General features: G+C 49.2%; 1 protein-coding gene across 1 annotated transcript in view; it reads left to right on the forward strand.

Annotated features, from left to right (window-relative positions):
• The window catches only part of TTYH2 (tweety family member 2), a 48448-nt gene that overhangs the window by 15952 nt on the left and 18858 nt on the right, over positions 1 to 13638 (forward strand). The window contains exon 6 of the mRNA XM_018568219.1: positions 3775 to 3847. Coding sequence (XP_018423721.1) covers positions 3775 to 3847 — 73 coding nt within the window. The remainder of the gene's footprint in view (positions 1 to 3774; positions 3848 to 13638) is intronic.

Genomic DNA, 13638 nt, shown 5'->3' on the forward strand with positions numbered 1-13638 from the left:
AGAGAGGAAGACATGTTTGCAGCCCGGCCTTGGTGGCAACTATCTATACATACAGTGGAGGAGTGAGTGTTGCCACCCGGGGACAGGAAGTGAGTTGTTTGTAGGATCATCAGGTGAAAATAAAGGGAAACGACTGGAGAAAAGAAAACGAATGCAGCCACCACAGCTGAGGGCCGGTATACTTCAATGTATGACATTGTTGTTTTTGGGGTTTTGATACATTTCAGTCCAAGTTTTATATACGTGATTGTAGCTTTTCCTATAGAATTTGCTGCTGGGTGGTTCTATTGATAGCATACATACTGTACACTATATGGGCAAAACATCTGTTAGCTGCCCATCACACCGACACTACATGGCAAACATATGTAAACCCGCCTCCTAATGATGGAGTTCAGGTGTCTACAGTGACGGTTCTGTTATGTGTACATCATATATACAAGACAATTGGGCTCTTCCTGCCTTGTGGTCACAGTTTGGTGAAGACCCTTTTCTGTTCCACCCATGACTGTCCCCTGTATACAAAGCCAGCTCCATAAAGACATGGTGTGACCAGCTAGGTGGAGGAACGAGTGTCCTGCACAGAGCCCCGACCTCAACCCTACTGAACACCTTTGCGATAAATTGGAACACTGTGTACCAGGTCTTCTCATCCAACATCAGCACCTGACCTCATAAATTAGACACATTCCCACAGACACCCTCCAACATCTCGTGTAAAGCCTTCCCAGAAGAGTGGAGGATGGTATAGCTGCAAAGGGGGGCACCTCAATATTGATAGTATGGGGAGAAATGGGGGCAATTCCATTATAATTGGTTTGACTTCAACCCAACTGAACACCAGCCATCTTCTCATCCAAGAGATGTACCCAACCCCACAAATGCTCTTTTGGCTCAATGGGCACCAATACCAACAAATGCACTTTTTGGAAGGCCCTTTTCTGTTCCACCATGACTGCCCTATGTGTACAAAGCCAGCTCCATAAAGACATGGTGTGACCAGTTTGGTGGAGGAACTCAAGTGTCCTGACATCAACCCTACTGAACACCTTTGGGGATGAATTGGAATGCCAATTGTGTCTTTTCAACCAACATCAGTTATCCTGACCTCACAAAATCACGTAAAAAGCCTTCCCAGAAGAATGGAGGATGGTATAGCCGCAAAGAGGGGCCAACTCCATATTCCACATTAAAGCCATGGTTTGGGAAACGAATGTCCAAGAAGGTCATAGATGTGATGGTCAGGTGTCTGCAAATGTTTGGCCATCTAGTGTAGCTATGAGTAGGGCCCCAATGCTAGGAAAGTCTCTGACGATGACCCATAGAAGAAGGTGTGTTGGGAATAAGGCCAAGCGCTACCTCCTGGCTTCTGAATGGAATGTCCAACAAGCTCATGTAGGTGTGATGGTCCACAAGCGTTTGGTCATATAATATCGATCTGTATACATACAGTATATACTTGCACACACATGAATACGGTTATATATAATATTGTATTGGCACTTCTTTTGGTTACTCCTTAGCTCTTCTTTAGTTCTCGACTCTCTAATCGTATTTGTAAAGACACATGTCTATATATAGAGGTTAAGCCAATTAAAACCCAACTCCTCAAGTGTGTTAGCTCTGTAATGTGTTGCAGTTAAGTAATTGCATTGGGCTGCCTTTTATACGATGATAATTGGCTTGCTGTGCTGGAAGCCTTTTGTATCTCCACGAAGGGGAAAACAAGTAAGCAGGCAGGCAGATAAAGGCATTGAAGCTTTCCATCTGTCAGGCGGGCCCCTCCTGGGATGCTCTGATTACAGGTTCCTGCATCTCACCGCCTCCTCCTGGCGCACCCATTGATTTCAGATCGTCTTGTTTGGGATGGAGAAGAGGGTACCAGCCAGGAGATAGAAGCTAATTGCCGAGGAGCCGGAGGTCTGCAGTGGACATGAATAATACAGTAGCGGGATAGGGCCGGGCTGTTTTTGCTGGACTCGCCATTAGAGATGAGACCGAATGTAGAGTGTTGGATATGTTGCTTCTTTGTACCAAAGCAAGGGGAGACGGCGGTGAAGCCCCATTCAGCCAGTTAGACGCTGGAATTAAAGGACATATCCTGACGAAGACATAAATAAAGCCTTCCTTTACTCAAAGTGAACCTGTCTTCTTGACCATCCAGAACACAGTGTCTATGGACCAAACTATACTCTCCTTCACATCACTCCAGTGCCGTTCCTTTTTCCACCTCAGCCACCATAAAATCCATCCAGAGTCCCATTGTCCATGCAATGAAGGGGGAATCCTGACCCCCCCCAAATGTGTTGGCTGTGCATATCTTCTTGTCCCCATTTATGAAGCCAATAAAGGTTTTTTTTTGGACTCTTGAGATGATCACCTGGCGCTCCTTTTAAAGTCTCCATACACCTCCTCCCATGATGCAGTGCTGGAGCCTAGAGGCTTTAATAGACATCCACACTGTCATGTGACAGAGCAGGGTGCCATCATCACGCCCTGTAAGCTCCTACACCAGCTGACGCCACCAGTGACGGAGGAGTGGAAATCCGCTTTAAAGGTGGTTGGGGGTTGGCCTTTGAAGAAACCTGTCACTCTGCCCTGATTGGTCTCTTTTGAGTACCTCCTCACGAGCCATTTAAAGTATTTTTTAAAGTGGAACCCCAAAAGCTTTTTTGTATTGGTTTTGTATGGCGTAGGGAAGGGGTTCCAACCCCCGGTCAGGTTTTATTACTATCTTTGTCTACACGGTGATGATTGCTCAACACTTCCTGTGACCGTTATAAGGACAGGAAGTGATTGGAAATCTCCCCAGTAGGGACACAGATAGCAATATAACACCTGATGGATGCTCTTTCCTTTTCGTTCTATGTAAAAGGAAAACACAAGTAGTGGCTGCAAATCCAATCTCGGCTATCCTATCTGTCAGGTTGTCACTTGCCAGTTTAAAGGCGACATCAGGCTTGCAGTTGTGTCTGCTCTGCAGTCTGATTTCTATGTGGGGGTAACTTAAAGGAGAACTAATGAGGTGAGTGATTTCAACTCATCCTCATAGTTAGAGCCGACCTGTGACAAAGAAGCTGTCACAGGTCGGCTCTATCGATCGGGAAGTGAGCAGAAACCAGCACGATCTGCTCACTTCTCGATCGTCTCCCTGCAGACAACGGTGACTGTCACTCACCACTCCCTGCAGGGATTCTCCCCTCTCCGATCCTTCAGCGCTAAGCGGAGGAAAGAAAGGGGCGGGCACAGCTGTTTCTCCCTTAGATAGGCAGAGCCAGCTATCACTCGCGCAGCTGGGTGGATCTTGACATTAATGTCGGGATCCGTCCCGGCTGCGGCGCTCACAGTATATCGTGGGCTGTAGCCCGATATATTTTGAGCTATGGGTCACGGGAGGACGCTAGTATATGTCCTCCCGTGACCCTAAAGAGAACTATGGGGAAAAACACTTACCCCATAGTTCTCTTTTAAATAGGCCAATAAGGATGGAGGTGGATCAAGGTTGGCGTCCCCTATGTAGCTGTGTTGCTGAAAGTCCAGACAGAAGTTGGTTAGAGAATCTCTTCATACAATAGGAAGCACTCCTGGCTCCATTGCTGCCAGTGACACCATAGCTTGGATTCATGAGGCCTCGCACTTCCAGAATAAACAGATGAGATAATCGTAGTGATGTTCTTGGAACAATGTTGTATGGCAGCCGAGTTGAACTTTTTGGTTTTATTTCCAGGAACCGTGTTCTATGGCCACTGAGTCTTTTTTTGGTTTTGTTTCCAGGATGCTGCTGTTCGGACTGATGACGATGCTGCTAAGCTGGACGTCTCTGGCCCTTGACACGTCCTCCGCCGTGGTAAGTTTTTCCTTTCCTCTGTGTATGAGATGAGCAGCCGGCAAAACGTCTTCAGACCTGTTGAGTAAGACGGTGGAGAGTGAAGGGTCGGGTGGCCCATCGTAGACTTCTCTACAAGAGAAGATGTCACTATGGATGCCATTAAAGTAGATGAACCCCCATTGTTGTTCTATGTCGGGTCTTAATACAATAGAAGAAGACGTCAGCAAAGGATTCAGAGATATTTGTTTCCATTATTAGTAACATATTACAGAAGTCCAAATTTATATCGGCAGAACTTACCCAACCTCGGCCATCACCAGTGCAGTATGGTTCTATGGTTCTACTGTCTCGTTGGGTCCCAAGTCCTCCTCCATAGAAGCCATGGTTTCCATACACTGCACTGAGGAAGGACAACAAGCCTGAAACCGAGTATTTGGGCTCCATTGCCCAGCCGGGCAGCAAGTCATTACATGCTGCCTGGGAAGCTGGGTTCATGCTCCGTCGTCACCTCATGACGAGGGAGCACGGAGTTGGCTTCCTGGACAATCAAGAAGCCGGGCAGCAAGTCATTATATGCTGCCCGGCTTCCTGAGTGGCTGGAAAACCAGCTCTATGCTCCCTCGTCACCTAGTGACAAGAAGCGTGGAGAAGGCTTCCCTGCAAATCAGGAAGCCGGGTGGCCAGTCATTACACGCCGTCTGGATTCTTTATTGGGACATCCGGTATCGACGAGTACCGGAAAAAAGATATAGGGTATTCGGCTCCGAAATACCGGTATCGGTCCATCCCTACCTAAAACAGCGGTGTGCAGTTTGGAATAAATGGCTCTGGAATATTGGGTTATATTTGCTCTATGCACCGGCATTTCTGGATGAGCATCTGCCCGATGGGGTGTAAAGGAATGATTTGCATGGCCCCGCCCTCTTTCCTGAAATAAGGAATAATCCTCTATTTTTGGGGATATGTGATGGAATGAGACATGTGATCACCTCCTGTTCTAAGAAGGCTTTACTGTGCTATGCAGTGATTTATATACAGGGCTTTTTTTTTTATCCCTTTAGTCCCTTCTCACCGTATCTTATAGGGTTACCCTGTCTCTTTTTTAATCAAATCCTTGTTTTCCTCTTTTTTTTTTTTTTTGGTGCTGCTGATCTCTTGCAGCCTCTTCACAGCCACTTTCTGGCTGCATGCACTCCAGCAATGGCTGCATGGCATTTGTCAGGATGGATTTCCTGACTGTGACAACAGTGGACCTTAGTGGGTTGTGAAGGCTGAAATCGGGACATAAAAAAGACAGTTGGAATCGCAGGGGCCTTATTGTGACTGAAGCTCAGAGCGGCGCCCGGAGAGGAGCCGCACTTGCGGGGACATCTGGGAGGACATTTTACATACAAAGCAGAGTCGGAGGAGATTTATTTTGGGTATAAAGAGTCTGTCTGATGTCATCCGGAGATAATGGAACCGTCTGAAGTCTATTCAGCAGATGCGGAGCGCTCGGATGGCGCGTCACTAAACCCATCACTCTGAAACGTGGCGGCCGCTGATGGTCCCTATCCTCCACGCCTCCCCCTGGGGTGCCGTGTCGCGGGGTCACCGTCTAATGGCGGAGATTCAATTTGTCTTCTCAGGAGCCTCTCTGGGGCGTTATAAATAGATTACAATGTGTCCATTTAATTCCCGCTGGCCGCGTACTCGTCCTCCATGGTACTTGACTGCGTGTCATTGTCAGAGCTGAGCGCTCATCACTCATCTCCCAATGTAGGAAATCTGTTACATTGTATACAGGGGAGCGCGGGTGACGGAGGCTGGAAGAGGAACGGCCATGTTTACTGCCGACAAAGCCGCGCTTCCTGCGCAAAATCTATCACAAACGGGACCGATTGCAGCTTCCCGGCCCTCGGATGTGGCGGCTGCTTTCGTTTTCTCAGAATTATTTACAGGTGATGTGAAGGTGACAACGTTCACTCACCAAACTGTATCTATGGAGGAGGATTGTCACCCTATAAAACGCCTCCCCCTCACCTGGTCTCTGTACCATAGAGGTGTTCTGTAGCCCTATGATAGGGTGACGACAATCACTCACCATACTGTATCTATGGAAGAGCATTGTCACCCTACAAAACACCTCCCCCTCACCTGGACTGCTTATCATAGAGGTGTTCTGTAGCCCTATCGTAGGGTGACAACGATCACTCACCATACTGTATCTATGGAGGAGCATTGTCGCCCTACAAAACACCTCCCCCTCACCTGGACTGCTTATCATAGAGGTGTTCTGTAGCCCTATCGTAGGGTGACAACGTTCACTCACCAAACTACCTATGAAGGAACATTGACGCCCTATGAAACACCTCCCCCTCACCTGGTCTCTGTAACATAGAGGTGTTCTGTAGCCCTATCGTAGGGTGACAACGATCACTCCCTGTACTGTATCCATGGAGGAGCATTGTCACCCTACAAAACACCTCCCCCTCACCTGGACTCCTTATCATAGAGGTGTTCTATAGACGTATCATAGGGTGACAACGATCACTCGCCATACTGTATCTATGGAGGAGCGTTGTCACCCTACAAAACACCTCCCCCTCACCTTGTCTCTGTAACATAGAGGTGTTCTTTAGCCCTATCATAGGGTGACAACACTCCCTATTCTGTATCTATGGAGGAACATTGTCATCCTATAAAACACCTCCCCCTCACCTGGTCTCTGTAACATAGAGGTGTTCTGTAGCCCTATCGTAGGGTGACAACGATCACTCCCTGCACTGTATACATGGAGGAGCATTGTCACCCAAGGACAGGCCTGCAATTCACCTTCTCCTCGCCTGGTCTCTGTAAGGTGTCCTCTCACCCTTTTGTAGGGTGACAACGTTCACTCCCTGTACTGTATCCTGTGGAGTAGAGCAGCAACATTGTCACTTTAGCACAGGAAGTGTTTTGGGACTATAGTTTCCCCCCCCCCCCCACCCCCTCATCTCCATACCGCAGTGTATCATAAACAATTGCTATTTCCTTTTTTTGAAATGAAAAAAATATATATTTTCTTCTTTTTTTCCGTCCTTTGTTACATCTCAGTGCTGGTGATCCCGCCATGACGCTCCTTCGCTCAGACACTTCCTGTGATTTGGGTTTGCCTTTAGTGCCTCCACGTTTATGGTTCAGGACACGGCGTGAGATCTGATGCGGTCACAGGTAGATAAATGAGATTTATTCTCGGGCCCCATCTGCGCTCTGGGCTCCCCCGCCGTCCTCTGAGTGGATTGTGTCACCCCGGGGGCCGCGCACCGCCAGCCGTTATTGCGCTAATTGGGGCCCCGCGTGCTGCTACGTCCCCGGGACCATCTGGACGAGGAGCCTTGAAATTTATTGATTGCATATTAGACCTTTAGCCTGTAATACATCACTTAGATGATCAATTAACTGATTGCAGCGTCAGAGACGTTTCCACAAAGGACGTTTCCTGACATTAAGTCCTTGTTCACACCAAATGCAGAGCAGGTCCGGTCAGGTTTCTGCACACGCAGTGCAGTGGGTTGTGCCGCGTTTTTGATGCGTTCCGGGCCGTTTTTGGTTAAAAAAATAAAATCATTTTTTTAAAGTTTAACATGGGCTTTCAGGCACTTGCATGCGTTTTGATGCGTTCCAGAGCAGATAAAATAGGGCTTGCCGCAGTTTTTTCGCCTGCTCTGGATCCGCACGCTTTGAACTGGAGCTCAAAATACCATTGGAATACATTGGACGCAGTTTTGATCCGGTCTGCACCTGCTCTGCTCTGGATCTGCTCCGCGCTTGGTGTGAACAAGCCCTGAAGGAGCTGCGTGTGATTTGAGCCTCGGGAGGGGGCGGCGCGCTCATTGCCGATTGGCCTGTACGGGCGTTTTCGGGTATTTTGCTATTGGTCAATCCCCTCTGACCGTTTCTGCCAGAACAAGTTTCCAAATTGGAATGTTTCCCCTTCTATTTCTGATGACGACTCAAAATTTTGGATTTACCCCAATTTATAGTCCTGGCGGCAAGAGGGAGAATGAATCTCCGTAGTGGGGACTCTGGTGAGGACACGGAACCCCTCTTCCAGTCTCTCAGCGAGCTTTGGCTTTAGATAAACTTAAAACACAATTCCGGCTTTCGCCCACAGCTCAGCAGCCAATAGAGAGGCCGAGATTGCACCATAGATGGCCAACCCGTGTGCTGACTGCTCAAGGGCCTGTCATTAAAACTCACACTTTACATGAACCAATAGGGATCGCAGTACCAAATCCCATTTAGCTGACCTCCGTCCTCCCCTTCATTCTTGTATCTGATCTCCGTCCTTCCCTTCAGTCTTCTATCTGACCTCCGTCCTCCCCTTCAGTCTTCTATCTGACCTCGGTCCTTCCCTTCAGTATTCTATCTGACCTCCGTCCTCCCCCCTACATTCTTGTATCTGACCTCCGTCCTTCCCTTCAGTTTTCTACCTGACTGCCGTCCTTCCCTTCAGTCTTCTATCTGACCTCCGTCCTTCCCTTCAGTCTTCTATCTGACCTCCGTCCTCCCCTTCAGTCTTCTACCTGACCTCCGTCCTCCCCTTCAGTCTTCTACCTGACCTCCCTCCTCCCCTTCAGTCTTCTATCTGACCGCCGTCCTCCCCTTCAGTCTTCAATCTGACCGCCGTCCTCCCCTTCAGTCTTCTATCTGTCCTCCCCTTCAGCCTCCTATCTGTCCTCCCCTTCAGTCTTCTATCTGATTTAGCTGCCACTGGCCCCGCTCCTTTCATTCATTGGATTTTAGAGTCGTAGCGCCCGGGTTGCTGTGATTTGAGCCTCGCTGGGCCAGGCGTCAGGAACGTCTGCCAAACCCCCCCCCCCCTTCACCGAGTGTTTGAGATGTAGAATTGCGTGAAAAGATCATTCACCGGTTTGAGTTCATCTCATCATCCGTGCAAATCGCATTCACCTCAGATCGGTCCATTCAGGAGTTAAAGGAGTGCAGAGGATGGGGGGACCTGACAACCTCGTGGTATCAATGTATCATTATTTCTGTTACATTTGTTGCTAAATTTAGATTGAAGTGGAAAAAAAGAACTTTGTGTCGGAGAGATGGAGCCGGAGGAAGAATTCCTTTATTCCAGCTGATGGAAGTCAGGACTGTGTACGTGTTCTCGTATAATATTGTATATCCTAAATAAGAATAAAGTTATAATTCCCGTAATCCAGAGTTCCTCAGACTTCCTCTCCAGCGGTTGCAGCAGTGACAGTTGGTCCTCCATAGTTGGTGCCATCGGCAGGTCATACCAGCACTCTCTTCTTCTATGGGTCTGGAGTGCGGTGGATCAATCCCCACAGTTGGTCCTCCATAGTTGGTGCCATCGGCAGGTCATACCAGCACTCTCTTCTTCTATGGGTCTGGAGTGCGGTGGATCAATCCCCACAGTTGGTCCTCCATAGTTGGTGCCATCGGCAGGTCATACCAGCACTCTCTTCTTCTATGGGTCTGGAGTGCGGTGGATCAATCCCCACAGTTGGTCCTCCATAGTTGGTGCCATCGGCAGGTCATACCAGCACTCTCTTCTTCTATGGGTCTGGAGTGCGGTGGATCAATCCCCACAGTTGGTCCTCCATAGTTGGTGCCATCGGCAGGTCATACCAGCACTCTCTTCTTCTATGGGTCTGGAGTGCGGTGGATCAATCCCCACAGTTGGTCCTCCATAGTTGGTGCCATCGGCAGGTCATACCAGCACTCTCTTCTTCTATGGGTCTGGAGTGCGGTGGATCAATTCCCACAGTTGGTCCTCCATAGTTGGTGCCATCTGCAGGTCATACCAGCACCCACTTCTTCTATGGGTCTGGAGTGCGGAGGATCAATCCCCACAGTTGGTCCTCCATAGTTGGTGCCATCTGCAGGTCATACCAGCACCCACTTCTTCTATGGGTCTGGAGTGCGGAGGATCAATCCCCACAGTTGGTCCTCCATAGTTGGTGCCATCGGCAGGTCATACCAGCACCCTCTTCTTCTATGGGTCTGGAGTGCGGTGGATCAATCCCCACAGTTGGTCCTCCATAGTTGGTGCCATCGGCACGTCATACCAGCACCCTCTTCTTCTATGGGTCTGGAGTGCGGTGGATCAATCCCCACAGTTGGTCCTCCATAGTTGGTGCCATCGGCACGTCATACCAGCACCCTCTTCTTCTATGGGTCTGGAGTGCGGTGGATCAATCCCCACAGTTGGTCCTCCATAGTTGGTGCCATCGGCACGTCATACCAGCACCCTCTTCTTCTATGGGTCTGGAGTGCGGTGGATCAATCCCCACAGTTGGTCCTCCATAGCCGCTCTTTCCTCCGACATCATCCCTTACAATAAAGGACCAGCAGCCACTGCCAGTCCTGCATTGTACATGATGACTGCGAGGGCCAGACTACATTCCGGTGCTGGAGAGAAGAGGATTGGGGGTAGTAATGTTTGCCGCACGATCATCGGTTATGTTAAGTATTACTCTATATTAGATCTCTTCTAGACAAATCGGCGTTATATTTGTATATGGTAAAAAGGGGGGCGGGGGGGGGCAGCTTTGTTTATTGGCCAGCCAGACAACAGTTTGTAACACCTACAAGGATGGGTTGTAGAAGAAACCACCCTCCTTCCTGGCTCTAGTTCACAATCTATATGTAGTGTCAATGAGAGAGAAACCGACCAAAAGCGAGTAGGCGGTGAACAAAAGTTGCCATGGAAGCACTAAAGATTTTATGAAGCTATTAGAAACAAAACCATAAACCGGTTTACAAAATGTAAAATGAATCAAATTGATTAAAGCCTTTCTAGTTCCCCTGTCAGTATTTCGCCTGTTCTCACAAGCTCCTGAGTCTTTTACAGCCCCCTAGACCTTATTGGGTTGCATTGCCACACATTTTTCATTTGAGCTGTCGACTATTTTTGACAATGCAGTGCGATGCACAGAGTATTCGTATCTGTTCATTGTGGTTTTGCTATAGTGCAGGTGTGGGCATTGTGGGGTGCTATAGTGCAGGGGTGTGCATTGCAGTGTGGTATAGTGCCGGTGTGTGCCTTGCGGTGTGGTATAGTGCCGGTGTGTGCCTTGCGGTGTGGTATAGTGCCGGTGTGTGCCTTGCGGTGTGGTATAGTGCCGGTGTGTGCCTTGCGGTGTGGTATAGTGCCGGTGTGTGCCTTGCGGTGTGGTATAGTGCCGGTGTGTGCCTTGCGGTGTGGTATAGTGCCGGTGTGTGCCTTGCGGTGTGGTATAGTGCCGGTGTGTGCCTTGCGGTGTGGTATAGTGCCGGTGTGTGCCTTGCGGTGTGGTATAGTGCCGGTGTGTGCCTTGCGGTGTGGTATAGTGCCGGTGTGTGCCTTGCGGTGTGGTATAGTGCCGGTGTGTGCCTTGCGGTGTGGTATAGTGCCGGTGTGTGCCTTGCGGTGTGGTATAGTGCCGGTGTGTGCCTTGCGGTGTGGTATAGTGCCGGTGTGTGCCTTGCGGTGTGGTATAGTGCCGGTGTGTGCCTTGCGGTGTGGTATAGTGCCGGTGTGTGCCTTGCGGTGTGGTATAGTGCCGGTGTGTGCCTTGCGGTGTGGTATAGTGCCGGTGTGTGCCTTGCGGTGTGGTATAGTGCCGGTGTGTGCCTTGCGGTGTGGTATAGTGCCGGTGTGTGCCTTGCGGTGTGGTATAGTGCCGGTGTGTGCCTTGCGGTGTGGTATAGTGCCGGTGTGTGCCTTGCGGTGTGGTATAGTGCCGGTGTGTGCCTTGCGGTGTGGTATAGTGCCGGTGTGTGCCTTGCGGTGTGGTATAGTGCCGGTGTGTGCCTTGCGGTGTGGTATAGTGCCGGTGTGTGCCTTGCGGTGTGGTATAGTGCCGGTGTGTGCCTTGCGGTGTGGTATAGTGCCGGTGTGTGCCTTGCGGTGTGGTATAGTGCCGGTGTGTGCCTTGCGGTGTGGTATAGTGCCGGTGTGTGCCTTGCGGTGTGGTATAGTGCCGGTGTGTGCCTTGCGGTGTGGTATAGTGCCGGTGTGTGCCTTGCGGTGTGGTATAGTGCCGGTGTGTGCCTTGCGGTGTGGTATAGTGCCGGTGTGTGCCTTGCGGTGTGGTATAGTGCCGGTGTGTGCCTTGCGGTGTGGTATAGTGCCGGTGTGTGCCTTGCGGTGTGGTATAGTGCCGGTGTGTGCCTTGCGGTGTGGTATAGTGCCGGTGTGTGCCTTGCGGTGTGGTATAGTGCCGGTGTGTGCCTTGCGGTGTGGTATAGTGCAGGTGTGTGCCTTGCGTGGTATAGTGCAGGTGTGTGCATGGCTGTGTGGAATAGTGCAGGTGTGTGCATGGCTGTGTGGTATAGTGCAGGTGTGTGCCTTGCGGTGTGGTATAGTGCAGGTGTGTGCCTTGCGGTGTGGTATAGTGCAGGTGTGTGCCTTGCGGTGTGGAATAGTGCAGGTGTGTGCCTTGCGGTGTGGTATAGTGCCGGTGTGTGCCTTGCGGTGTGGTATAGTGCCGGTGTGTGCCTTGCGGTGTGGTATAGTGCAGGTGTGTGCCTTGCGGTGTGGTATAGTGCAGGTGTGTGCATTGTGTGGTATAGTGCAGGTGTGTGCATGGCTGTGTGGAATAGTGCAGGTGTGTGCATTGTGGGGTGCTACAGTGTAGGTGCGTGCATTGCGGTGTGGTATAGTGCAGGTGTGTGCATTCTGGGGTGCTATAGTGTAGGTGCGTGCATTGCAAGTGTGTGTATAGCAGTGTGCTATAGTGCAGGTTTGTGCCTTGTGATGTAGAGGAATTGATGTCGTTCAACATTAATACTTCAATGGAGTTCACGCACGCGTTGTAGAGACGGTGTGCTGTACCTTCATCAGCAGAATACGATAGTGTGAAAAACTCTTCAAGATCACGGGGTTATTCACAGAAGAGTGAAGAGTTTGGAGAAGGCCGGAGAAGGGAACAATCTAGGACAACATCGCTGATTGGAAAAATTTGCTCACTTTCCGGTCCAGCGATGTTGTCCTAGATTGTTCCCTTCTCCGGCCTTCTCCAAACTCTTCACTCTTCTGTGAATAACCCCGGTACAGTTGGTAACATTTTCTGACGTTTGGGGTCCCTTTAAAGACCGCACATGAGAATAAGACTGCAGACCTGAGACGATGGAACGTTCATTCCTTCACTCCTCCATCTGGGATCATATTCAAGGAGAGCGATAAATATCATCCCCATTGTTTTTTCCATAAATAATATTGATGGAGGACGCGGAAATGCTGATGAGTGGTAATTTTATAGGTAACGGCCGTATCTGGAACGGCGCTCGTCATATGGATAGCAGGAAGCTTAAAGAAGAACCACAAACTTCATAAAGCAAATCTCTCCCTGTAAATGTTTAATAGAAGTATTTTATATTATCATTATTATATTTAATAGAAGTGTATAAAATCTCTCGATGTGTTATTTGTAATTGTCTTTATTACGGCCGCTCATTACATCTGTGATCTCTGCTTCCTGCTGAGTGTCTCTTCACTAGATTAGGACTAAAAGGGGAACTCCACATTCATATGGGAGGGAAAAGAAAGGGATTCCTCTAAAATAAATAATAAGACAATCACAGCTGAGCTGCAACAATGTCCAGAGCGCGTAAAAAAAAATCTACATTCATTGACTGGTTACTTTGTATATGACTTCTCTCCAGAGGTTGTCATGATTTGCACTGTGTATGGCTCACACTGATCTCAGCAGCTGTAGAGAAAAATAACAGCAACATTTGTTAGCTCGCCATCTTCTACCCTCAATTATTTTTGTTGTTATGGTTAGGTGTACATATTTTTTTGGGTACCAAATCCATACTCATTCCTTTTA

This window comes from Nanorana parkeri, unplaced genomic scaffold, assembly GCF_000935625.1.
Source record: "Nanorana parkeri isolate BGI_ZX_2015 unplaced genomic scaffold, ASM93562v1 scaffold1157, whole genome shotgun sequence".
In the NCBI taxonomy this organism is placed as follows: domain Eukaryota; kingdom Metazoa; phylum Chordata; class Amphibia; order Anura; family Dicroglossidae; genus Nanorana; species Nanorana parkeri.